The sequence below is a fragment of the Pyrus communis genome, chromosome 16 (genome assembly GCF_963583255.1).
Source record: "Pyrus communis chromosome 16, drPyrComm1.1, whole genome shotgun sequence".
Taxonomy (NCBI): Eukaryota; Viridiplantae; Streptophyta; class Magnoliopsida; order Rosales; family Rosaceae; genus Pyrus; species Pyrus communis.
In genome coordinates this window covers 2,190,208-2,217,765 of record NC_084818.1, presented here as the reverse complement: position 1 = coordinate 2,217,765, position 27,558 = coordinate 2,190,208, and the positions used below count along the sequence as shown (strand labels likewise).

General features: G+C 37.0%; 3 protein-coding genes and 1 pseudogene across 4 annotated transcripts; 1 reads left to right on the top strand and 3 right to left on the bottom strand.

Annotated features, from left to right (window-relative positions):
- Nucleotides 1-1,023: 1,023 nt before the first annotated feature.
- Nucleotides 1,024-3,740, top strand: LOC137720127 (short-chain dehydrogenase TIC 32, chloroplastic-like). Of its 2 annotated transcripts, none has more exons than XM_068459138.1 (8): nt 1,024-1,243; nt 1,836-2,067; nt 2,190-2,269; nt 2,362-2,515; nt 2,646-2,724; nt 2,906-2,990; nt 3,101-3,147; nt 3,275-3,740. In XM_068459138.1, the coding sequence occupies exons 1-8, from the start codon at nt 1,138-1,140 to the stop codon at nt 3,431-3,433; spliced, it is 942 nt and encodes a 313-aa protein (XP_068315239.1). In that variant the 5' UTR covers nt 1,024-1,137; the 3' UTR covers nt 3,434-3,740. The 2 variants fall into 2 exon arrangements, with proteins under 2 accessions (XP_068315239.1, XP_068315238.1); XM_068459137.1 differs by having other exon boundaries at nt 2,906-3,008.
- Nucleotides 3,741-3,867: 127 nt separating this feature from the next.
- LOC137720124 (mitogen-activated protein kinase kinase kinase YODA-like) lies at nt 3,868-10,215 on the bottom strand. The gene is made up of 12 exons (XM_068459134.1): nt 9,973-10,215; nt 8,583-9,279; nt 7,718-8,449; nt 7,347-7,434; nt 7,188-7,250; nt 6,816-6,976; nt 6,632-6,707; nt 6,418-6,477; nt 6,219-6,326; nt 5,827-6,066; nt 5,311-5,402; nt 3,868-5,157 (listed from the first exon to the last, which is right to left on the bottom strand). Exons 2-12 carry the CDS (start codon nt 9,146-9,148, stop codon nt 4,593-4,595), a joined length of 2,751 nt encoding a protein of 916 aa, XP_068315235.1. The 5' UTR covers nt 9,149-9,279; nt 9,973-10,215; the 3' UTR covers nt 3,868-4,592.
- Nucleotides 10,216-15,651: 5,436 nt separating this feature from the next.
- LOC137721096 (silicon efflux transporter LSI2-like) lies at nt 15,652-19,625 on the bottom strand (annotated as a pseudogene).
- LOC137720587 (uncharacterized) lies at nt 19,357-22,323 on the bottom strand. Its single transcript, XM_068459678.1, has 2 exons — nt 22,046-22,323; nt 19,357-21,043 (listed from the first exon to the last, which is right to left on the bottom strand). Exons 1-2 carry the CDS (start codon nt 22,127-22,129, stop codon nt 19,643-19,645), a joined length of 1,485 nt encoding a protein of 494 aa, XP_068315779.1. The 5' UTR covers nt 22,130-22,323; the 3' UTR covers nt 19,357-19,642.
- Nucleotides 22,324-27,558: the final 5,235 nt, after the last annotated feature.

The following is a 27,558-nucleotide window of genomic DNA, read 5'->3' as shown; positions in this document are numbered from 1 at the left end:
TGGCCCGGTTGGCGTTTGATCGGGTCGGGTTGTGAGATGTCCAGTACAACGTGGGTTGGGCGAGGTTTTGGTTAAATGGGCCACGACAAGCAGCTAATATGGGCCACTCATCGGCCCACAATGATGTTTCCCCTTGTACATACTCAATTTTTGTAGATGCTTTTTGTTGAATAATGTAAAGTCTTGCACCGAAAATTTGACAGAATTAAATACAACTAATGTTAAATAATTTTACTATTAATTTTATTGAAATATTTTTTGAAAAAACATTATACATGTCTTGTTATGTAGATCTTAAAATGTAAGTTGTGGAAAAGTACGTCTCTTTAAAATTTGACATAGTACCAGTGTTGGCCGATAATTGATCTAGATTTATTTTGAGAAGAAAATCCTAGAGTCTGGAATCGAAAATAGACACGTCCAATCTTCAGCTTGGTTTGTTTGTCTAAATTTTTTACAAGAATTGGAACGAACCAAACTGAATAAATCTTATTAGTTTGTTTTCACTTTTAAAGATGATCTGGTACGAACTGAACCATATCCAACCTACTAAAAATGTCACGGTATCAAACAATCTCAACAAGCTATGTCAATAAATAACAACCATATACAACGCATTGAAGTTTGCTCAAAAAAGATTAAACTCAAATCACAAGATAAACCCAAATAAACAAATCATAAACAACAAAATTCATTTCGATCTTATCACTTTGGTGTAATCAATGTGCTTAAATGCATATTGAAGAAACGGTACATGAATAAGGCGGTGATGATATTTTTGGTTTTTTTTTTTATTTTAACAAACAATATTATTTATTAAAGAGGTCGAGAGCGGACCTAACCTCACAATGAACGAGCAGTAATGTGGTTCAAATGAGCTAGCAATAATGTAGTTCAAATTAACATTTGACGAGAATCAAACCTCATATATCTCACTTAAAGAAAAAAGAAATATCCATGATAATTAAATTGACCATTCCAAACTTTGTGATCATTCAAAATTGAGGAGGACGTCATAACAGGCTAAAGAGGCTCCCCGCGCGCAACCACCACCACCAGAGCAAATATAAGAACTTCACCAAAACTGTCAGTAAAAAGTCACACTTTCTCATCTCTTTGCGTGCAGAGACAGAGAGGATGTGGTTCTTTAGAGGAAAAGGCCCATCCGGGTTCTCGTCGTCTTCCACAGCAGAAGAAGTTACTCAAGGGATTGATGCCACTGGTCTCACCGCCATTGTTACAGGTGAGGGAATTTCCATTTTCTTCTTCGTTTTGGTAATACGTAGATTTTTCTCAACTGTTATTTTGCCCTTGCGTCGAAGGTTGAATTTGATTGGATAACTTAATAGAATTCTGCATGGTGGTTAATTTAATATGTAGTTTTGTATTGTGGGGTCCATTTCTTGCTCCATGTTATTCGACTGTTATCAACAATCTGATCTTTTGCACCAAAATTTGAACTTTTCAATCAAAATCTGTGGTCACTGGGATTAACCTGCAGTTTTCATTAAACAAATCCAATATTATACTATGATTACTGGGTTTGTTTTGACACCGAGCCTTGGCGAAACGAAAATGTTACTCTTTTTAACTGAAAGGTCATGGGTTGAAGTCGTGAAAATAGCATCTTCGCAAAGCAATAGTAAGACTGGGTATATGGACGTTCCGCCGAGTTTCCGATCCTTAGAGTCTTGTTGGTTTGGGTTCCCCTTTACTGGGTTTGTTTTGCCTTTAGGATATATACGTGTGTATATATTCTAAGGATGCGCAGCTGTTAGAGTTATTCCATGTTCTTATGGTAAAATTTTCTTTGGCTCTGCATATTTTTGTTGCAGGAGCATCGAGTGGTATTGGCACCGAAACTGCACGCGTTCTTGCACTGCGCGGTGCCCATGTGGTTATGGCAGTGAGGAATGTGGCTGCCGGTAAAGATGTAAGAGAAGCAATAGTGAAGCAAATTCCCACTGCCAAAGTTGATACCATGGAAATGGATCTCACTTCCTTATCATCCGTGAGAAAATTCGCATCGGATTTCAATTCCTCCGGGCTTCCTCTCAACATCCTAATGTAAGAAAATGGATAGAAAATTGCAGAAGTTGTTCTTTCACATTGTCTCATCATGTCCAATAGAACTCCTGTGTGTCTCTTGAGCAGGCTTAGTTGGTAATTGTACTTGTTTTATCATGAAGTAACAATGCAGGAGTTATGGCAACCCCTTTCTTGCTTTCTAAGGACAAAATCGAACTTCAGTTCGCGACAAACCACGCAGGTATGTTGCATTTGTTAGACCGTAAATCTGACTACGAAAGTGTTGTCAGTTTTAGGCTGCCCTAATTCGCTGAACGTTTTGTGATTTTGCAGGTCATTTTCTTTTGACAGACCTTTTGTTGGATACTATGAAGAAAACAGCACGCAAAAGCAGCAAACAAGGGAGAATTGTAAATGTGTCCTCAGAAGCTCACCGCTTTCCATATCCTGAAGGAATTCGTTTTGATAAGATTAACGACCAAGCAGGGTAACATTGAGACAATCCTTATCTTTGAGATTGTATATTTGTGCACTGCGTTTCCCTTTTTCTTTGTAGCATACGCTGAAAGGAGAGTTCGATATAAGTTTAATCTGAGTTTGTGACTGCCTATCTGCAGGTACAGAAGTTATCTTGCATACGGCCAATCAAAGCTTGCTAACATTTTGCATGCTAACGAGCTTGCAAGACGTTTAAAGGTGTATCGTCTTCTCCCAGGACCCGAGTAAAATGAATTCGACAATATTTCAATGATTTCGGAGTTGATGAATGGCCTCTTGAAATCGCATTGCAAACTTTCAAGCAACTTTTTACGATTAATTTCATAGTTCTTTCTCTAATCCATGAACGCTGTTATTTGTGATTGTTTCTTGAACACAGGAACAAGGGGCAGATATAACAGCAAACTCACTTCACCCTGGTGTAATTGCTACCAATCTTTTCCGTTATAACAGCGCTATTAACGGTAATCACTTCACTAAATGTGAGTTTATAGCTGATGTTCGGATACATTTTACGCTGTAGAAGGCAAGTATGTGCTTAGTTTCAGATGTTTGCTCTTCTGGTTTGGTGCAGGGCTTGTTAACGTGCTTGGTAGAGTTTTGCTTAAAAATGTTCAGCAGGTAAGTTACCTCTGGTTGAACTTGCAGACCAAATAAATGACAGTGAAACTAAATCAAAGTGTGATGAATTTCAAAAACTCTCTTTCAAATGTAGAATCCCGTTTTTTATAAACTTTGTCGATTGCAGGGAGCAGCAACGACGTGCTACCTGGCACTGCATCCGCAAGTCAAGGGGGTGACCGGCAAATATTTTGCCGATAGTAACCTATCCAAGACAACTCCACGAGGGCAAGATGTGGAGATGGGAAAGAAGCTATGGGATTTCACCATGGATTTGACTAAATGAGAGAGAGAGAGAGAGAGAGAGAGAGAGAGAGAGAGAGAGAGCCACTTTGAGGCTGAAAAGTTTACAAGGTGAATGATAGTATCCAATAATGTTGTGAATCAGAAGTTGAAGAGTATTGCTTGAAGGTGAATAAACTCCCTTTCTGCTTGAAACATCGTGGTTTTGATTCGAGATTGCTTTTTGTTTGATATCTTTGTAGCAAGTTCAGAAATTTCATCTTCGAAACAAAAATCCTGTCGTTTAGGAAGAATTGCTCAGATACCAGTAAGTGAGGCTTTTTTAGGTTGTGTTATAAATGCACTGGCTAAACCTATTGATGGTCGGGGTGAAATTTCATCTTCTGAATCTCGATTAATTAAGTCTCCCGCTCCTGGAAGGACGGATGACAAATTCACAACATTCGTTACGAAAAGACCGGAAAAATTGAAGAGGGATAAGAGAGAACCGGGCAGTTAGATTTCTTCATTTCAGTTGAGTGATGATGTACAGTACATACATGATGACGATACAACAAAACAGGTAGTACAAGACAGAATTATACAATGTTACATGAGCCCACAATAAATCAGTGCAGAAAACAGAACGAGCAGGCTTCAAAAATCTCCGGCTGACTATTCCGTTAACAAGTCCGGTCCCCGGCTAGTCGCCAATCTTCTGTACAGCAGTTTCAGACCCAAAAAATTGTTCCAAAGCTAAATAGTATTTGCCTCTTAGCCTTTCTTTTCTCTATATGAACATCTCAGAAAATATACAAATTCTTGCTGCCGTGAGTTTCTTCCTTACCAGGGGAACTGCAATGGATCGGATCATCAGAAGCCATCCTCGTGGACCAAAATCAAGCATATTTCATAGCCCCAATCAGTCAAGCACTCAAACTTCCAACAAGTCTAAACCGCATCACGTTCTATGTACTACAAGAGTGTTATGTTGTCAGGATGTGAGCTCGATATGCATAATTCCGGAATCATTCCCATCTCATGGCTTAGCTTACCGGATGTTATGAGCTGAACACTAAGCCATGCAAAAAGAGTTGTCTGCTTCCAGCCACTAACTTTCCGGAGCTTCAACATTATTCCACAGTTCTTATTGTACAAAACATACTCTCCTTCGCAGTCCAACATGAGGGATAGGTTGATCCAGTATATCCAAAATGGTCTGATTAACTTGAGAGCTTGAACTGATTGGTGGGTCCATCAAAATAAGTTAAGACACCATTTGTGCGGTTCGGCAAAGGAGAGTTGGGGCTTAAATCCAGTTTCAGGTTCATTTTAACATGATCCTTAAGGAGTTGGCGAGACACGCGATCAGCTAAAACTGACTGTCCATCGGACTGCTCCGCTTTGGCAGGCCTTACAAACTGCTTTCCCAGAACATCATTTTCACAAGGCATCAGTTCTGAGAAGATATGAGACCCTGGCTGCTTCCCTCGAAACATGTCAGGACATGAATCATGATAGGAGGAGGGCCCATTGACATAGAGACCATTCGAGGGTTTTGAAATGCCTCCAAAACCCTCTTGCAAGTTGATGGGCTGGTTCATGTGAATAAATGTAATGGCACCACTGCCACCTGTGAGAGGCGTGGATGAGCCCGAAGTAGTCCGTGGGCTAGATATAGGGGAAGGTGACATTCTTCCATTTAGGCGTGGTGGTGACCTTGAGTGCAACAGAGGGCTTCCAATGGGTGAGACGGGGCATGATATATTCCTTGGAATATGGATCTCACTGCAGTTAAGGCAAATAAAGATCAAACCAAAATCTTAATATCAAAATGTTGTCGTATGCATCAACAGAGAGAAACATAAAGATAGATGGATATATAAATATGTGTGTGTGTGTGTGTGTGTGAGAGAGAGAGAGAGAGAGAGAGAGACTGACCTGGTATGGTTATTAGTTTTTGAATGTCTAGATGAATGAATTGCAAGCCTATCTGAATCCAAGTTGGAGAAATTCCTCCCTTGCCCAATACCCTGACAATGATCAATAAAACACAACAGATAAAATAAGAGGCGAGAAGAGGACCCGTGCATATAACAGCTGCTTCATCAAAGTCCAATAAAGGATATCATAAATGTGTTTATACTTGATGATACACAACACTAGGAAAGATTTTCAATCCATATATAGAGACACTAAAACAGAGAGATTTCAACATCTGTATTGTCTTGTCTCCAGATATAGGGACTGGGTCGGGTTGTAATGTGAACTAATGGTACTGACAACCTTACTATTTCGTTGTAACTGATTATCACGAGTTCTTTGCGCACATTGAGGAAATAACAGGTATAGAACCTGATAGCATGCACTATGCTCAAACATAAATAAAAAATGATTACAAACTACCAACACCACAAGACACCAATTTTACATCTGTGGTAAAAACGAAATTCATACCAGTGCTTTCACTCCATTTGTAATCCCAGAGGGTGGATCAGAAGGCTCAAGGCCCAACATAGATCTTTCCAAAGGCGCAGCATATTTCACAAAAGGATGCTCCAAAAGCTGGGCAGCTGTAGGACGATGGAGTGGATTTCTCTGTAAGCATTGCCTTATGAAATCCTTTCCATCATCCAAGAGGCTATCTGGAATTGCTGGAAGTTCCTTGCTATTCCCAATCTTAAACATGGCAGCAACCTTTTAAACACAAAAAGGACAATATTACACAATGCAAAGAATACTTGAATTAGCCTATATGATCTCAGTCTCAAATTCTTATAATCCCCTGCCCTACATCCAATAAATAAATAAATGTACACAAGCATTCGTTTGTAGATCTAAATTATTACCCCTTCATACTGGCTCCAAGGTGGTTTTGTTGTAGCCATTTCCAAAACAGTGCACCCAAGACTCCATATATCTACAGCAAGGTTGGCACCACTTGAGTTCTTTATAACCTGGGCAAGCGACCGAAATGAAGACTTAAGTAAAACCATCAAGAAGCATGCCATGGAGGAGAAAATATACAAAAACTAGAAGCAACCTAACCTCAGGTGCCATCCAGTAAGGGCTTCCCTTAAATGATAATGGACATGACTGCCCAGTGATCTGCAAAGCACACAAGATAAGTATGACTCTGCTTTACATGCATTTAGATTAGGAGAGAAGGGAAACAGAATTGTTTATGCAATAGTCGGTTATGGTTTGCATTATCATGTCATATTCTTTAAATCATATCAAGATTAAGTATGCATGCGTTTACATGCTTAGCCATCCCAAAGTCTGCCAACTTGACACGTCCATTTGGGTCTACGAGTATATTTGCCCCTTTAATATCCCTGAACATGAAAGATGCTTAATGTTCAGTAAATACATCGCGATAGTATATTATGACAGTTGAATTTATGCTTCAAAGTACTTGACAAAGAATAGGTAACGAATTTCACCTGTGGACAGTGTTTTTAGCATGTAAATACGCCAGCCCCGACAAGATTTGCTTAGTATAACTACGAATTGCTAGTTCGCCAAATTGCCCATAGTCTTGGAGAAGTTTATATATGGATCCACCAGATACATACTCCAAATATATATATAGCTTGTCATCAACCTGTTATAGGAATGAATCAGCATAGATTATAGTGGTTGCTTGAATCTTCAAGTAAAAGTTACTTTTGACCCATAATATTGCACAACTACCCAATATGCAGAGATTAAGCTTCAGACTCATAACTAAGAAATGTGTTATCGACAAACATGACAAATGAAAATCGGTATTTAAATGCATACTGTGAATAATACAACATGGACAAAAGACTTACTGATTCAGACCCATAATATTGCACAATGTTGGGGTGCCGTAAACGGCTCAATAAAGCAATTTCCTGTCAAAACGTCACAACATAAAAGTCAAATAAATGAAGGAAAGCATATAACTTGTCCAAGGAAGGAACTTGAAAACTAAAACAACAGGATGATACCTGATTTAATTGCTTAGCGCTTTCCTTAGACTTTGCATCATCAGAAAATAATGTGACCTCCTTCATCGCACACATTTCACCACTTTCACTGAACAAGTCGGTAATGTAAAATCAGATAGGCATAAACTTCGCATGCAAGCAACCTATGAGAGAAACTAATTTACAAGCTACATGTGAGATAAATGGATATTTTTTTTCCTACACTTGGCCAAACCATCAAGCAAGTTTGAAGGCAGGACTTTGAAGTTTTATACTTTAGAGTATTAACTGCTACGTACTTAGATATATGTTTGCTTGGTTGAGAGAGCGAGAGAGAGAGAGAGAGAGAGAGAGAGAGAGAGAGAGAGAGAGAGAGAGATTTGGGTATCTACCTATTAAAACCAACATAAACATGTCCAAAAGTCCCTCTACCCAGCAGCTTTCCCTTTTTCCAGCGTGAACCAGGGCTTGGTGGGTTCTCTGCCCTTCCTGGACTTCGTGGCACAGAAGGAGATGTTGCTGCTGAATTTGAATGAGACAAAGGGGAAGCATTCACAGGGGGAAGAGGCAAACGGTGACTTTGTTGTTTCCCATCATCAGCCCAGCTTGTCTGCGTCTCATTGGGAGTCCCTCCTGCTCTAGGATGGGTAGGCGTAACAGCACCACTATGAATTCTTGAGCCTGGGCCTGGGCTTGTCATTCTGGGACTAGGTACCGGAGAATACTCAGGGCTACCCCTGCTTTGCTGCCAAAACAACTGTCCAGACATATCTCCTCCCATTGAATTATGTCCAGAATTGTGACCCGAACCTGGACTGGAGCAGTGGCCAGAGCCAAGTAGAGTGACATCTGGATAAGTCTTTGCAGCCCAGAAAGCAGAGTTCACGACTTGCTCAGTGCCAAATGCTCTCATTGGGCTTCTAGAAGGACTTGACATTGAGCTGTCGGGAGCACTGCAGACAGTTCCATTATAAGGAACTTGTAGGTTTGGCACATGGCTGCCTAGTTGCCTCCGCTTAGGCGATGTGGAGGAAACATGATTATTGAAAAAAATGTTAGCTGGTTTTTTTGGCTCTCTTGAGTGTACTGGAGCAACATTGAATGACTGATCCTTGAGCATCACACTTCATAAAAAGTGCAGAAAATTGTCAGGGATGAGCAAGCTAAAAGAATTACAAGTAAATCATGCACATTCATGCATATAAAAAAACATGCATACTAGTACCATAATGGCATGTGCAATAAATGAAAGCTCACCTGCAAGGGCTGCCAGCAGCTGTTCTAGTACCATTGTCATCAGTTGCCTGAGGGCTATGATGGCATGATGAGTCAGCTGGATCGTCACTATCAACAGAGCTCTCACTAAAGACTGAATCAGTGACCATGTCTCCATCTACGTCTGTACGATTTGACCTGCTACCGATGCATGCAGGTCTCGGCAGAGGTAGAAACGATAATGGCTTAGAGCCTTTTTCCGATCTTGGTTTTGTTGATATACTAATTCCAGAATCTGTACGAGCAACATGAGCAACATGTAGACCAGGAAGCGGAAGTGGTTGCGCATTAGTCCTTTCAGCAAAACTTTGACATCTGGAAACATTTTTTGAGGGCGAAGGAGATATTGATTCTATAGGGGATTGACATCCTTTTTCCGAAATTGTATCATTGCAATTTCTTCGAGACCCTCCTGATCTACTATTCAATCTACTCTCTGAAGAAAAATTAAATTTCCGATGTAAAGAGTCAATAAAACTTTCCTTTCCTGCCTTCTTCTTTGCTTCTTTGGACGACGACTTCCCCCACCATGAAGGCATATTTCTCATAATAGGTTTACAGAATCCAAGGGAAAGTACTTCAAAGCTAGTTCATTCCAGTAGTATAACTTAACTGCATAACACCATTACATGGGGTTACCAATCAGTTACACGAGTTCAATTCAGCACATAATTAAAACCTGCAGGGATAAAGGCTGCATGTCAGTAACTCTATTTCAAGGATCTCTAAGTTAAGTTAATGGCACAAAAGATATGCTGCAAAACAACCAGAATTAAGTAAAGGACACTAGCACCTAAATCGTAAAGGTCTGAAATTTGGTAGATCATAGGAATATGCCTATATCACATACTCGCGCCATACTCACAAACCCGCTTCAAACGACACTCAGTGAACTCAACACATGTGAATCATTAGATTTTACAGTGCAACATAATATCAATGAACTAAGTTAAATTAGCAATCACCCACCTCTTTCCAATCCCCAAATTTTAACCTTTGTTTGGTTCCCGGGAAAACGAAGCAAAGAGCAAAATGAAACCCATAATTTCGAATCCAAACCTTGATAAATTGGGTCATGTAAAAGCAACACAAAGACTCTGACTTCAACATGCACAACGGACCTACTGCCTCAAATTTCAAAACCCAGAACCCAAAATAACGGCAACAACATTCAAATTTTCCCTTTCGCTTTCTTTCTCCAATTTTCTCGGGAACCAAACAAAAAGTTTCGATCCCAAATTGCTCACTACCACAAGCTCGCAACACAGATCTACTTGCAACTTATACACTCACACAGAATCAACAAACAACTAAATAACTCAAAAAAATGAGTAATTTACTAAGCTTACATAACAAACAAAACAATACTCACTGAAATTTTTCAGGAGCTGCAAAATCCGAGCTGAACCCACTCGGAATCTGGCACGAATCTCGACGATAATTTGATGGAGTACTTCTGATTGCACAGTGAAATAGCTCGGAAAAACAAAATCCCTAGAAATCAACGACGTAAAGAGGATTGGATTATGAGGATTTTGTGTGTTTTGTTGCAATTGAAAGGAAGAAGTGAATCGACGCTTTTAGAGAGAGAGATAGTATTTTTTTTTCCTGAGCTTAAAAGACATTAATAAGTTGTCTACAGCTGCTGATTTTTCATTTTTTTATATTTATTTTGCTTTTCAAACCCACTGAGGATTTTTTTTTTCTTCTAATTTTTATAAATTAATAAAACACTCATTGTCAACTAAAATTTTACAAAATTACCAATTTAATCATCTAATTAAAACAGAATATGAATAAGAAATATAGGGCAGAAATGTAATGTAATTTCATATAACCAAATTTTGCTGATTTTTTGTTCAAAGTCTCACCTACATATAATCCTAACATATTTCTAATTTAAAAATAAAAAAATAAAAAAAAAACTCTCACTCTCACATTCTTTATCAGTCTTTTCCTCTCTCCTTCTATTTTAAAAACAAAAATATAAAAAAATTTCTCACACATTTTGTGTGTGCCCATATGCTAGTAATTCAATAACTAAACGATATTTTATTAGTTTTTTAGTCGGTATAATTTTTATTGAGTGATTTATAATATAAACGATTTTAATCATAATTTTAAATTTTGTAATCAATCACGAAGTATTTTAAAAAATAACTCGTCCTCATATGTTGAGTAGCTAAGTTAATTTCTATATTACATACTTTACCACATTCGTTTAATTTAATTGCTCCCACCATTTTACTCCTTCTACTCCAACAAGATGAAAGATATATCAAGTAGTGGATTGTGTTGACGAATAAGGCATTTTTTTTTTCATTTCGAAATCTCTTTCTTTTTAATGTAAATTAGAGTAAAAATATCAAGAGTAAAAGAAAATAATGAAAAATATTTATTAAAAAAAATATAATAAAAAAAAAGAAAGATTATTTGGTGCCTTTCATTCCTTATTAGCATTTTTGCACACGTCTTACAATTTTTTAATACATAATGTGTAATTTTAACAACAACGACAAAAAGAATGAGAGAAAGATCTTCTACATGCGCCTTAATTAATAATTCATTGTTTTTTACTTTAGATTACAAAATTACAAGGCGCCTGCAGAAATGTGAGTTTTTATTATTAGTGTTATTCTACATTAAAAATGAAAATTAGGTTCGATTGTCTAATTATAAGCTCATGTTAGCATGATTTATTTTACACCTACAATAATGATTAGCACCAAAATATTTTCTGTTTTTTTTTTTAAACAAATGCAACATAATATCGGTAGATTTCTTTTTATTCTTGCTATCATACCAAAAATATATATGATGAGTGTCCACTAAAAGGCATTTTAATTGCTCAAAGAAATCATTTCGTATTTGTAATAACTGTATTAATAAAAAAATTGTGTGGCTATCAAAATTTTTTAAGTGTGATGAATACCATCACGTTATACTATTAATTTATTTCACTTATACTATAATATATGCATTTATTTAATAAATATTATATAATAAATCTATAAATAGTATAACAGATAAATTAATATTACTACGTCACGGTATGTGATTGTCACTATAAAATCCTAAAATATTTTATGTTTTATCAATGTTATGGAAAAGGTAAATTCAGTCTAGGGACAACTTGATTGTATGTGCCTAAAAAACAAAGAACAGACAACTTGATTGATACCCAACTTTTAATTATAAAGTAGTGCCGTATCTTTCCCTTTTTTATTCATCATAAAGCTACTTATGCCATCTCTATTCAAATTATCAGATTACAACTTACAAGAAATGATATCCACGTTTTGTAACTCAGTTGATTAAGAGTATACATCGTCATACTCGAGGTTCCATATTCGAATTTCTCTCTCTGTAATTAGCAGGTTACAACTTACAAGTAATAAGATCAATTAGACTACAAGTGTCATGTAACTCAGTTGGTTAAGAGCTTAAGAGTGTTTGCCCCCTTACACTTGAGGTTCCGTGTTTGAATCCCATGCCCCGTAGTTTGATGTAAATTATCCTATCTTTTGTCAAAAAATAAAAAACCAATTATACTTAGTGAAATACATATTGTTTGATTTTTGGATGAGATGATAGTAGCTTTATTAGAACGTTAAAAATATGAAAAATTCAAAGAGAGCATTTTGGATTTAAATCTGAAAGGTCTTCAAATTAAAAAACTCGAAAGCAAAAAGTAAGGACAATTTGGCCAATCTAATTGTCACCATATCGACTGTACATGAGCTTAAAATACACAATGTTATCGGATTTTATTGAGTGGTAATTTTGTTTTGTATCACTTTTTTATTTTGTTGGTATGTACTCATTGAAGTCATTGTTTGGGTATGGCATAATGGCAGCAGAATGAAATGAGCTTGGGTTTGTAATCATATCATACCATCATTTTGTTGGAACCAAATATTAGCAGTTCTTAATATGTGCAATCAGAATAAAATGAATTGAACAATGCTATTGATTGGTAGGTTGAACGGCTAGGATCAATTGATCCTGAGGCTTCAGAGACACTGGTCCGAAAAGGATCTGAATCCGTCCTCCACCGTCCACGCCGTCAACGACTGGATGTTCGTGGTGGTCTCCTCGAGTTTCATGGGATTGGTTAGGGTACTTATACGTATGGCATGCTTGCATGTGGCTCTCTTTCTCTCTATCACTTCCCACACCATGAAGCTCTCTCTCCCCACTCCATCCTCCCAGTAAATCCTCAAACCATGGACCAGTTTACAGAACATGCCACAGACCCCACAACAACACCACCGCCACCAACAACAAATTCTCCGTGGCATTTTAATCCTCTGCATATGGATGATGGAATCAGTACCATCAATTCACGAAACGACGACAACAGCAGCACTGTTTACAAGAAACACAGAAGAGGCTGAGGAAGAAGGAGGAGGAGAGAGAGAGTTTAATTTTGCAGCGACTGCTTCGTTGAAGAGATTGTGTGCCAAATATTCCCGCAAAAGCTTCAGCTGCCTCGCCGAAGACGGAGAGCATTGTGCGTTGGTGGATGGAGCCGACGATAGCTAGCTAAGTTTGTGAGGCCATGTACTTAATATTTCTCCGTGCAAATAAGACGTCCTAGATGAGTTTTTATTTAACATAGGGTTCACTTTTAAAATACGTGGCTAGCATTTACTAGAAGAATAACGTCACTCAGACTATGCACCGGTTACAAGAAAACATTTCTCTTCTTATCGGGCACTTCATGTCAAGATGACATTCACTATTTTTGAGTCAAGTCTCCGTACGATATACAAATACTTCAAATCTCTCAAGCTTGAAATTGTGATTGTGAAAGTTTGATCCTAGGTGAATTAATTGGTTCACGAGATACATGAGGGGAGGGGTCTCTTTGTTTTCGTAATTCGTGATAATCATTGGATGAATAGGATGTTTTGTTTTTGTTTTCACACAGCATTTTAGTCACATTTTGAGGAGGAGAGATCCGGAGCATTTGTCAGAGTCTGTTCACCAGAAACATGGTACGTGAATTAAGGAATTAATGTAATATTATTGTGGAAAATAATACTAAATTAGTTTCTCAGAATTGATTATTATTGGAGGAAAATTGTGGATATCTATCTTATATTATAAATAGGCAAAAAAAAAAAAAAAAAGAGAGAACTTTTGCTAGAAATCGAAGTGTAATGGGAGCAGTGTATCACATCTTTTATTTTCTTAACTGTATCAGACAATGAATGTAGAAGAGAGGGGAGGAGATTTGTGTTATCACTTTCTGCTTTTGATCATGTGTGTTGTAGTGGTATGATACAAGAATACCTCTATATATAGGATTTTGATCCAAAACCTCTTTAAATGTATGAAGAAAACTTACACACCAAAATAGTAAAAACTAAACTTCCACTATTTAATTCTACGATTTCGACTTCCATTCTTCAATTTTTCATGGACTTACTTTACGTCGGCATTCACGCTCATTTCACACCATCTTGTATTTTGTACCAATTTATTTGCCAAACATGAGGCAAGAGTTTGACGTGGAGATGAAAGATGGCCAACCTGCACACAAGGGGAGATGTACCAAGCCACTCAGGCTAAAATTTGTGGGGCCATGGATCGCACGTATCATGTTGTCACAATCCCTTTCTTATGTCATGATTTGGCTTTGCTTTATGATGGGGCGAAGTCGGACTAATGGTTATATTATCATGATATTAATTTATGTGTTATAATATAAGCAGATGACATGATTTTATAAGAATTGTAAAGAAAAGTGGATTGATAAGTAGATGATACTAATAAATTAATAACATTACATAGCAGTATGACGGTCACACTAAAAACTGCATTCGGAGTGAGAGGTGGATATAATTTGAAAACTTTCACAACTCATTCATCAATGTTACTTGAATCATACTTGCAATGGCTTCTAAGTTCCAAGTTATGATAGCCGCCAAGACATGACAAAATAGCCTTCTCATTCTTCTTAAGCTAAAATCATTATATACAAAAAATTGTTGGTTTAGTATTTTCTTTAGTTCAGCACTACAAAAACCATCATACACTATCAAGTTGGCTGCTTATCCCAAAAGCAAGAGGGTTCCGGGCAACGGTACTCACCCAATTGCTAATAGGAGCCACGCCTTCTTCTCCTCAGCGGCAGAGATTACGGCCGCCGACGCTGCCACCCACCCTCCAAGCGACAAAACTATCCTCAACACAAAAGAAAAAAAAAAGATGCATGTTAAGTGACTGCTGAAAGTTTCACAATATTTAGGTTCTTGTAGATTGCAAAGAGAAATAATATCAACATACATACCGGTTGGTGCATTTGAAGCCAAATTTGATAGCACAAGTATGGTGACCGCAAGAACTATCCCGGTAGCACGATCAATTTGCGCATTCAGCGCCATGAAGTTCCAAAGATCGCTTGGAATGCCGGTCTTGTTAAATCCTTCGACGGTTATTAACATTACGCAGAAGAAAATCAAGAGTGGATATGACACCTGACCAAAAACAAGAGAGAAATTTATGAACATTTGTAGTCTTGTGGTCAGATGTTCCTTCCCTTCCAACGACTACGTAGGAAATGCATCTGTTTGTCTTGTAAGTTGTGAGTGTCAAAGAACATGTGCTCACTATTTCTTGACATACAAGTAACTTGGTCAATCCGAGTTAATAGTTGAGAAAATTATGGAGCCTTATTTGGTTAGGTTTAGGAGTCCTTATATAGTGAAATTAATCATGAAAACCTTAATTAGTTGACAAAGAATTCGTTACCATTTCGGACTATAATGAAATCCTAATTGATTTGGAATATCCCTTCTAATCAATTAATAGGCCACATTAAGGGGACGAGCATCTATATATTAGGAGGTCCTTGCACTCACAGCAATCATCCTATTCTAGTGCAAAACCCTATTTCTGTGCACTCTTGGCTGCTAGATTGTAGAAGTTCCTCCTTGAAACCCTAGCAGTCATGGCTTCTTCTTCCTCCACTTTGGAAGATAAGTTTATTTCCCTTTAATTGTTTGATTTGTTTATTGTAATTCTATTTGTTATATCTGTGATCCTAGTGCAAAATCCTATTTCTGTGCACAATGTGTCTGGTGAAAACCGATGAGAACTTACATCCCCTCTGGAACAGGTTCCGGAGCTGGATAGACCACAACCTCCAGAATATACATAGAAGAATCAAAGCATTCACACACACTACCACAAGCATTGCAGGGAGAATTCCAATCACAAATGTCCCGAAAGAAATCTTACTCCGAATAGCTGTAACAAGGTTTTGAGGATTGCCAATCGGGGTTGCTGCAAACCCAATGTTTGCACTCGAGGCAAGGGCGAGTAGGATAGGATGAGGCGGGAGGTTGTGTTGTCTTGCAACTTTCAAAATAAAACCCGGTTAAAACCGCACAAGAGGTGTCATTGGTGAAGAGAGCGCTCGAAACGGCAGAAATCAAACAGATTCGACAGAGCAAGTCCCTTGCTCCTTGAGTTTTCCACATGAGCAACCTGCCCAAATACTTGAACATATCCGCTCTTTCGAGATAGATACAACCATTGTCCCGAACAGAAGACCAATGATTGGGAGATCAATAGCAACTATGCTTGATCGGGAGTTGAGACTCGGAAAACAGCCATAAACATTGCCCCGAGGAGGGACTCTACGGTCCTCCCGATTGGCAAGAAAGGGACAGCCGGAAACAATGCCAATATCCAAAAGACTGCAAACGCAATTGAGCCAAGAACCACTTTGAGAATAAGCTATGACCATTTTTCCAACTTAAGAGCGAATGTGCTCCCTCCCATGCACCCAAATTCAAATCTTCGCAGTTTAGATTAGTGTAAAGTAGAATTTCGCTTGTATCACGAGAAGCTAAAGATCTTCACGTGGACTCTAAGGCTGCGTTCATTAGAAATGGAGGACAACTTCTAAATTTTGTCCGAATTGAAGGTAAAAGATTGAGGGTTCATTTGGATATGCTTTTAAAATGATTGAAAGTGCATTTACAGAAAATATTTTTGGGTTCCAAAAACACTTGAAGTACTTTATGCAAGAATTACTAATTATGTGTTTTTTCCATAAAGCACTTTTAGTGCTTTTCCAGGATTTGCTTGCATTTTTACTAATAATTGGTTCTAAGAACATTTTCACCAAAAACATTTTTAATCATTTTGAAAGTATATCCAAATGAGCTCTGAGTAGTGATGATCAAAGTTATCCCTTCTAATCCTACTACTATTGTTGTGGGATTAGACTGGAAAACTTTCCTTCATGAGTAATTAATATTCTACCTTTGAAGTTGCTATCCATTTCTTTCGGAAGTATCCTATCCAAGTCAATCCATTTACAAAGATTCATCAAGAGGAAAAAAAAAAAAAAAAAAACGGCTGCATTAAAGCTCAATAATTTACAAAGACTTACTAGAAAGTATCAAATGTCAATTATGTAAACTATAATTCATTATTTTTCATAGACGGCACGAACCAGGTGAAGCTCGATTAACAAACTTGTAAAATGAGACTCTTTCTTTAGCTAAGCATTGGTGACAAAAATAGATTCATAATGAACATGTTAGAACATGTACAACATTCAGATGAATCAACGAAAAAATTATTAGCTAAGATCAATGCATGTAACATGTTTTGGTTTTGTCTACTACGAAAGCATCAAACTATCACTGTTGTAACTTGTAAGCCAAGAGAGAGAAACAAACAAAGAAGAAAAACCAAATCGAATGAAAGATTAAGATGCCATTAAAAATTACCCAAATCATGTGACACATTTTATTAGATTATTAAATTCATTTTATAAAAAAAAAATTAAAGGGGAGAGATCTGTTGCATCATTTTTTTTTTACATCATTTTTATACATGTTTGGAGGCGACAACGACCAAGTAAGGCTCGAATTAATAAAGTTGTAGAACGAGACTCTTTCTTTAGCAAACACATTAGCGACAAAATTAGATTCATGATAAATACGTTTGAACATGTACGATACTCAGATGAATCAACAACAAAACTGTTAACTAAGCGCAATACATGTAACATGTTTTGGTTTTGTCTACTATGAAAACATCAAACTCAATTATAATATTGTAAGCCAAGAGAGAGAAACAAACAAAGAAGAAAATCAAATCGAATGATATATTAAGATACAATTACAAAATAATCAAATCATGTGACACGTTTTATTAAACTACTAACGTCATATTACCAAAATAAATAAATAAATTATTAACATCATCTTCACATGCAATGCATTGAACAATTTATAGTCTATTTTTGAGCCCACTACGTGGCAAAGAAAGTCAAAAATGACGTTCCTGGAATGAGTTGTCCTCATGAGTAGTTTTATTTTTATTTTTTTATTTACTTTTTCTTCATGTGTTGGTTTTGCTAACTTATAGCCGGTACTTAAAAAAATAATAATAATAATTTTTTTGTAGAGACGGATTACGGGAGATTACCAAAATAAACAAATTGTCAAGGGAAGATTTGCTGAAAATTGTTTTTAGTAAACATAGGATATACTTGAGTTCAATATCAATCGATTGATGGTGATCTCGAACCAAGTCGTGCCTAAATTTAACCAGAAATTTGTCGAAAAAGTCGGAGTAAGTCAACAGGAAACTCAACTTTTAGGGTAGAAAGTTTTCTTCAAATTCGAACGGGACTCCTGCATGAAAAGCTCAAATGTTGGCGTAAAGGATAACGGTGTTGTGGTTCGTGGTTTTTGAGCAAGAAGAATGGTGGCAGCGGTTTAAATGTCTGAGAGAGAGAATTCGAGAGAAGAAGAATGGGATATCAACTTGCCACCCGTCGTACTTATTTTAGTATAGACTATAGAGTAATTTCTGCCCATAAATATTTTTAACAAAAGCACTTCTTTTAAAAGCATGACGAAAATTTTAGTTAAAATGATCGATAATGAACTCTATAAAGCACCAAAAAACGTCTTTAGAATCCATAATCAGTTCAAGGCATGTCTGATATTTCTTTGGAAACGGCTAAAAATGCTATCTAACAATCAAAAGCGATTTTCACTACATTTGACAAACAAACTTAAAAGCGTATATGGGTTAAACAAGTTTTGAAAAAACACGTAACTAAAAACTAAAAAAGCGTTTCCTACAGAAACAGTCTCAAATGAACCCTTTATGTCAATTAAGCACTACAAAAACCTATTGGTGTGCAATTAGCCACACTACAATATGCACCTCTATCCACCTGATGGCGATGAGGTTTGGAGTTGGAGCCATAAACTTTTCCAACATGACATGTTGCCCTAATCCTTGCTTTTTGTTGTTTTAATCATGTCTCCTGGTTTGTTGGTCACAGCCTGTTCCTAGTTTGCATTTCTGCCCTGTTTGGGCAAGTGGGTAGGACAAAGACTTGAGCTTTGGCCATTACCTATAAGACATTTTTAATTAAATGCTTATCCTTTTAATCCACCATAACAAAGGTTTGTTGCCACCAACTTGAATGGTTGCACCCAATCCACTACCCCTACAATGTTAGACCAGTGAAGCTCATGCCCTACATATTCAAGGCACTTCATGCTCTCCATCCCTTTCCTTTCATTCCGAGTTTGAACCTGGTTCCGGCTCTGAAACCGATTTCCGTTGTCGGATTCACAACTGGTTAGGGCAAAGAAATTGACTTTCGAAGATCAAATGCATTAGATTTCCAGTAAGGCTCGTAAAGTATGAACTTTCGGACCCCTTTCCGGATGGACTGTTACGCATCTTCAAGCACGAATACTCAAAATGGCGTAATTCGACCTTTTTATTACACATGAACAAAAAATAGTCCACAACACAACATCTACATAAGTGAATTATATCCTCTGTATTAACATCAAAGTACAAAAAATGTTCTAAAGAATGCTCTTTGAGCACTCACACTAACAATTCTACAATCTATTCCCCTGTCAGTTATCTGTTTTCGGTCGTAAGAAACTCTCACCTCTGCAATCCATTCGTCGTCAACAATGTGATCCCTGGTTTACCAAAGCTATACACATCCGAAAAAGCCATGTTGAACCACTGCTATGTCATCCAACTCCTGGTTGTAGAATCGGAAAGAAAGTCCAGTCATTACAAGGCTTAGATTCCTTAGCAGCAACATTTTTGTTAGCCCACCATTCCGAGCCAATGTTGGACTTACTCGGAACTTCAGCTTTTGTGTTATCAAAATTAAACTCCTTTGTCGAACCAAGTGTGATGGATCTTTGCTTCTGGTAACCTTGATCTTCCCCTTCTCCTGAAGTATTTTCAGGAATTCTACTCAAACTTTCCTCAACATCAAACTCATGGTGATTGTTGGAGTCTGTTGACAACGCCTCTTTTTCAATTGCGTATTCTGCTCCTCTATCATTTGAAGATTCCGTTGCAGTTCTTAATGCTTTATTTGCAAGACAGCATGCAACATCTTCACCAGTCAATTCAAATGACACCCTGTGATCAAATACAGTTCCACCATTGTGACATCCACTCTCTGAGTTGGCCAGGGATGCCACCTCAGAAATCTGGTTCTCCATAAGGAAACCGTCTCTAGAGGCTGGCCCCGTACCATCAGGCGTCAAACATCCAGAACCCAACCTGGAACCAACTCCCACACCATTGGGGGTCAAACATCCAGAACCTAGCCTTGAACCTAGCTCATAGCCATCTGGTGTTAATGTTCCAGAACCTAGCCTGGAACCTAACCCCGCACCATCTGGTGTCAATGATCCAGAACCTAGCCTTGAACCCCACTTACGAGTGGTAAAATGCTCAAAACCATAGAGCTTCGGAGCTTCCCCCATGCGAAACTCAAGCATAGGGTGTCTGTCCGGAAAAGGAGAAGATGTTCCAGAATTTGATATTGCTGATCCAGGTGATATGAGATGACCGCCGGGACTTCCTGGATATTGTTGGTAAGGCTGGTATTCGTATTGGGACAGTGGAAACTTCTGGGTGTTACTACTATTTCTACGTTGTCGGTCCAGTGAAGACGACAGAAGTTGAGCAAATGGAACTTCAGGGGATGAAGGTGTAGTCAGCTGAACGGATTCAGGAGGGGGAGTGAATGGAGCAGTAGATGGTTCAGTGTTGAATGTAGAGAATACAGGTGGTGACACTAACTGTGTCTCATATGCATAAGGGCCTATGGAAAACATGGATGCAGGTTCACTCGAAGAGTAGGCATTGGCAGAAAGGGAAGTGAGGGACAGATATCCAGCAGGTGATTGGGTAGCGGATGGTGGATCGGATGGGAGGAAAGATGCAGGAGAAGATGGAGGGGCAATGAATGGTAATACAATTGTGGTGGAGGTTGTTTGGTTACCAATGGTAGAAACTGCAGCTCCTGGCACTACAGGCTCGGGAACGAGGACAGCATGACCAATTCGCTTGTTATTTTTATGTGACCCGAAGCACCAATATAGGCTCCAGCAGCTTCCCCATCTTCTTTTCTGCAGTCAAATGGTAAAAGATTGTCAATGACTCAGTTTCAAAATTAACACCAAAAAAATGCACGAAAGAAACCAGAAGAACCTACTCAATTTAACACCACAAAGATTTGAATTCACTCTCAACCCACAAACGAACATCTCTAAGATACTGACTTGTAAAAGAACTTCACGTACAATCTTCGAAATGAATAAAAGTGTCTTATGTAATTACTTATACACAATTCTACATCACGAAGCAACAGAATCAAAGTGGGCAACTGAAATTGAAATTTACAATTAAGGGTTTAAAGCTATTCTGGTGTATGGCACTCTGAAAGCCGCTTCTATAAAAGCCACCAGGCGACATCCTCCGTAGCAATGGCGACAAGAAGGAAAAGTTGTTAGGATGGCAAATAGGTCTCCTTCCCGGCTGGATTTCTTCGCCGAAACTCCAAACTTTCTAAACTATGAAATGTTCACCAGATACAACAACAACAACAACAAAGCCTTATCCTACTAAGTGAGGTGGGTGTGAAATTCTATGAATCCTAAAACGCCACTATGCTCGGTTGTGAGCTTCTGCTAGGTGCTATCTAGCAAAATCTGGAACTACATCAAAACATACCTACCAAAATACTAGCAATTGAAATAAAACGAAGTCGCCATATAGCAATACAAACACAATAAAGACTCCATTAAACTAAAATTAAAATAAAATTTTACACCTTTATACTAATCCATCATTAAATTATATGAGTTCAATCAAATTTAAGAATTTCAACGATTATTTGCACTAGAAAAACACTCAAAGATTCATACTTTCCACTTTTTTGGATGGAAAGTAAATTCAAGAACGCAAGATCCAACAGCCCATATCTGTGTGATTTTGATTCCCACAGTTTCTCAGCAACCAAACAGAGTATTATCAGTATAACAAGGACCCAAAAATCAGAACAAATTGAGAGAAGAGAAAAACAAACATGCATAAAGATATGTAGGCAGTAGAGAGAGAGAGAGAGTTACAGAGACGGTCGTAGGTTGGGCTCGAGCTTCGGCGGAGACGATGGCGGTGGCGGCGGCGTTGATAGTGTCAACGCTGCTATTCATGACTGCTTCTGTGATCCCACAAAGCTCGTTGCTTTGCTTCTGGAGCTAAATTCCTCAGCTTTTTTTATCTCAAATAAACAACTCCGGCGAAGATTGACCAATTGGGTTTCGAGTTCCGAGCTACGAGGCCGGAGAACGACAGTTTTTCCGGCGAGATTCAACGGACATGGCGGATTCGATCTGGTAATGAACGTTTCTTGAAGCTGAATGAATGAATGAATGAATGTGGACTTGCATTGTATATGCAAACTCTCTCTCCAGAAATGGGACCCACACATTTATTTTTTATTTTTATTTTCTAACAAAATCCACGTGACTGCTAGAAGGATGGGGATGAGTGTTGCCCTTACCGCGACGTGAGTTTGAAAATTTATCGTTTGTGAAAAAAAAAAAAAAATCAATCTCGAATTATTGTATTGCTGCATTATTTTATTTATTTGGTTATCAAATAATTAGAATATTGGATAGGCGATGATGATGGCGATTAACCAAGGAAAAAAGAAATTAGCTGCACGTGGGCTTGCCGCTTGATGCATTATTCTAATTTTTGTTATGAAATTATCAAAAATAAAATAAAATATTTTCATGTGTGTTTTATTTATTAAATTAACATGCTGTGTATAATCTAATAAGCACAAATCTGTATTATTCATAGATCCAGCAAAATGTATGCAATATTTCTGTTAAAGACAAATAGTATATTAATGACGCAAGCATAGCATGCAACCACCCCACTCTTCCATACACTATTATACTTCCTCTTTTTCTCAACTATTATTGTTAGATTCACTCAAAAGGAAACACGGACGCATATGTCATATATAATTATACAAGCGAAAAAATATTTGAAAAAAAAATCTTCCTTCTTTTTGTATAATGATATATGACCTATGTACTGATGTCCCAACATACTGAAAATATCTCATCACAATGATGTTATATGTTTTTATTTTCATAAGGAAATTATTATTGGCACTTCAAAATTCTCATTTTGCACTCCAAACTTTCTATATTTAGAAAGAAAAATACACTTGTAAAGAGTGTAGAATGAGATTTTTAAAGTGTCAATAACAGTTATCTTTCATAAATACAATAACTTAATCCTTTTTTGGGAGGTCTCTATTGTCTGTGATAAGATATTTTTGTCCGTTCTATATCTCTAATCACATGGACGTACCTAAGAATCTCTCCTAATTTGATAATTATCGATACAATCGATTCCACTGGTTCTATGTGATACATGTTTTTCAAACACAACAATGCTCTCTTCATGTTGATAGATTCCCTTCATTGAAATGAAGACGAACTTGTTCCACAAGTCACATTTATTTAATGTTGACAAGTACGTTCACATAAGAATACTAACTTAATGTGGAAAATTTGACAGTAACACGATTTGATACTTTAAATATATAACATTTGATAGATCAAGCTATGTTTCTGACACACTAAAAAAAAATTTCTTACTGTGGCCATGGCTTTCACAGATTAATGATTAAAATCTTACAAGTTGGGGGTTAATTTATTGGATAAGGGATTGGACAAGCCAGCTGCCATCTCTCTTTCTCACACACTCATTTTTTAATTATCTATATAATTTGTTTAGTCAAACACATTTAATTAGTTAATAACAAAGATTCTATTATAAGAAATTAATGAAAAGGGTTTGAAAACTTTGAGTTTTAACGATAATGACAAAATAAAGGGTAAAGTGAATAGTACCAGGATTGATTTTTTAATGTAAAAATGTAATGTTTCGTTAAATTAAACAGTATCGGAAGCTTTTCGTTAAAATTTCCTTTTATTATGTGGTTCTAATTTAACAAGTATGTCCCACCACCAAGTTAATGATTTAGCGGTGATTTTAATGGGGAAGCAGGAAAGTTACTAGCGGCGGTGGTGTGACCGCGTGAGATTCTCGTGACTCGTAATATTCTCGATTTCTGCTTTTTAGGTTGTGGGACACCTCTCGTGACCGCATTCAATTGCCATCCCCACACTCCAACAGAAAAAACCGTAAATTCGCTAACTTTCCAAGTTAAAATATAGAATTACTTTTAACTACGATATCTGAAATTTCATTTTGATCTCACTTTATCCTTATCACTCAAAAATTACGACTTTACTTCCTAAAACTCAAAATTCGTTACACTTTGACTTATGGATTCTCTCTTCTCCCTACAACTTATAGGTGGCATGTAAAACATATGTGGGATCCAACACCTAATAAGACCATGTTACCTAGAGCACCCAAATCAAACTCAAATAAAAAATTAATAGATTTAAGGCAATGTTGAGCAAACTTTGAGTTTTATGGAGACAGCTTTCAAGTTTTAGGGGGCAAACTGGGATCAGCTCTAAGGGCAAAGTGAAGCGAACTTTGAGTTTCAGGAAGTAGAGTGGTGACTTTTGAGTCACAAGGAGCAAATTGAGACTAAAATCGAGTTCCAGAAGTGTAACTAAAAATAAGTCTAAAATATAATACAACATTTTAGTGGGCCTGATTAGGAAGAATGAGATCCAGTCCGGAGCTTTAGTTTGGAGTTTATGGACCGAGAGAGTCCCGTTCAAATAAAAATAAAGAGATTAGGAGTGTTTAAGTTTTTCGTTCATAAAATAGGCCAGTAAAATGAACTAATAAGAATTATAAAATTGAAATTATATACCCAAACTCTAAATACAGAGATCTAAAGTGAAATTTGAACAAAAAAAATTCCAACCGGAAAGGAAAATATAACTGGGCAAAGTATTAATTTTTAGGGGCTTTTGGATCTAGGTCCAAAAACATAGGTAGTTTTTGGGATTAAGTCTAGTTATCCAATTACATATTTTGAAATCAATTTTGCCCCTTAAGATAAAAATATTTAAATTCTTTAATTTTTTTATCATTTATTCAGTTTTTAAATTTTGAATATTTAAATACTCAAACTAAAATATTATCTAGTAACTACCTACTATTTATGAAGAAAACCCTAGTAACTACGTACCTATTGTATAGCAAGAAAAATGCTTTATACCTACAAAGCAGACATAATCTACCTGCAAAACAAAATAAACTACCTATTGTATTGGAAGAAAAATGCTAACCTACATGGCGGAACATAGAAATATAAATATGATATAATATACCTCCATTAAAGGATTGAATTTGGAGGGAAGAACACAAAAATATCATCCATGAAAAGAAGAGACAAAAAAGAGGAGGATTGATAGAGAGAATTGTTTGGAAGAAGGAAAAAAGGAGGGATGAAACAGACTGGGGGTTGAGGTGATTATATGGCTATAACTAATCCTACAGTTAAGGGATTAGCTAAACGACAAATAATCTCATAATTAATAAATTTTGTGTATTTATAACAATTCGTAAGCCTAAGGGGTAAATATGGTACAAATCATAAATAAGCATACGTGGAATCTCAATTATTGGACCTATTTCAATGAAGTGGACTAATTCTGCTAATGACTCACAAAATTAGATCTATATCAAGTTATCTCTAATTTTTTAAATTATATTTTCCACTAGGTTAAAACCTTTTGTCAAAGATGTTCACGTACGAGCGATGGCCTTGTGTTTTCCGAATGGGTATTTGTGCGCACCCCACGTGCGTAAGATAGCGACATGCACATACACTAAATTAAACTTGCACGGGTGGGTGGTTCTCTCTTTTTATTATCATCATCCATCCATGATCCATCCCATTCAATCCTCTTGCTTTCTGAACCCCCCCTTTTTATTATTATTTACCTTTTCACCTTTTTACTTTTTAATTATTCAATTTCATGTTACCTAGTCTCCCGCACACTTACATTCAGATTCTGTTCTTGAAATTTATGATGAAATTCACTTTTCTAGACATCACTTTGGTTACTTCTACAAACAAAAGTTAAAAGTTGTATATCAAAAGCCCACCAATTCCAAATTAAATTGATGGTGTGGTTATTGAATAAGAACGATACATTAGTTATTCAGGTATAAGAAAATTTATTTTTAAGACTACAAATTAGTATTTCAGACAGCACTTGTATACTCAAAAGAATTTCGAATTAAGCCTAGATATTGAATTGAGGAAAGGGATCCTCTCCAGATCCCTTCTACCAAATCCACCCAATCACCTAATCCAGGTATTTGAAATTTGATCCAACAAGTTACTATAAATTTTAAAAGGGCCCCCTGTTTGTAATTATTGAATCAAATTTCAAGAGCTTGAATTGATTGATTGGATGAATTTAGTGGAAGTGATCCGGAGAGAATCCCTTTAACCAGGCCTAGTTGTCTCTAAGCATTGATCCATTTAAGGAACAACTAGGTCTCCCTAGGTCTCGAGATCCTACGAAAAACGTTAAAAAAAAAAAAAAAAAAAAAAAAAAAGCTTGGAAATGGCAGCCTGATATGAGACTCGAACCAACTTACCAAATGTTTGCTAAAATACACACTCGACATATCTTGACAGGGTACATCAAATGTTGCTGGACTAACCTTCATAACATAGCTCAACAGATGTCGACATGCTTACACGAGACACGAGTCTCAACGCGACACAACCCGGGAGCCTAATTCAATGCTTTCCATGCTGGCCCCACCAAACGAGACTAAATTATACCATACAGGTTTGGTTACATTTAAAGTGAATAATGTGATAATTCTATGTTTCTAGATCCACCACCCATGTAACCAAATATTGGAAAAGGGCAGGGGTCCACAAGGGAGGGGCAGCTACTAGATATTTCACAAAAATGAACCTCTCATGGGGTGGCTTGGTGTGGGTACGGCCCTACAAGCCAAAAGCTAAACCAGCACACCACATGTTCGACTTATCGAGTAGGTGGGGGTTCGATCGCATACTTTTAATATACAAACACATGCATAACATATTATATGTATATAAAAGATTTACATCAAGATCCTCCTTCATAAATTATGCCCCTTTGCAAAATTCTCTCGTCGGAATAATTCAAGATCACAATGCTTTGGGAGTATGGATGAAGTTCAATCATTGTTGTGGGATTTAATGCATGAATCTCTTGCGGATAGTATTTGAAATTTTTTCGATACGGTCAAAATATTAAGAAAATAAGAGAAAATATGGAAATGCGAAAATCTAAACTCTATAAAATATTGCAGAAACTCTTAAATTTGGTTAAATCCGACATATTTTATCAATATTTCCAACATATCGGCAAGGTTCTAAAAAGCGTTAGGCCCTAGTCCCGCGGCGGGTAGGGGCCTAGCGCTTAGACAGCTAGGCGGGGTCTATACGGATTTATGTAAATTTATTATATATCTTGTAAATAAGTGTCTATTTACACTTAAAATAAAAATAAAATAAAATAAAAAACTATACTTGTATGGATAATAGAATAATGATAAAATGCAAAAATAGAAGTAGAAGAATACACAAAGTACATCCATCCAACAAGTTCAATATTTA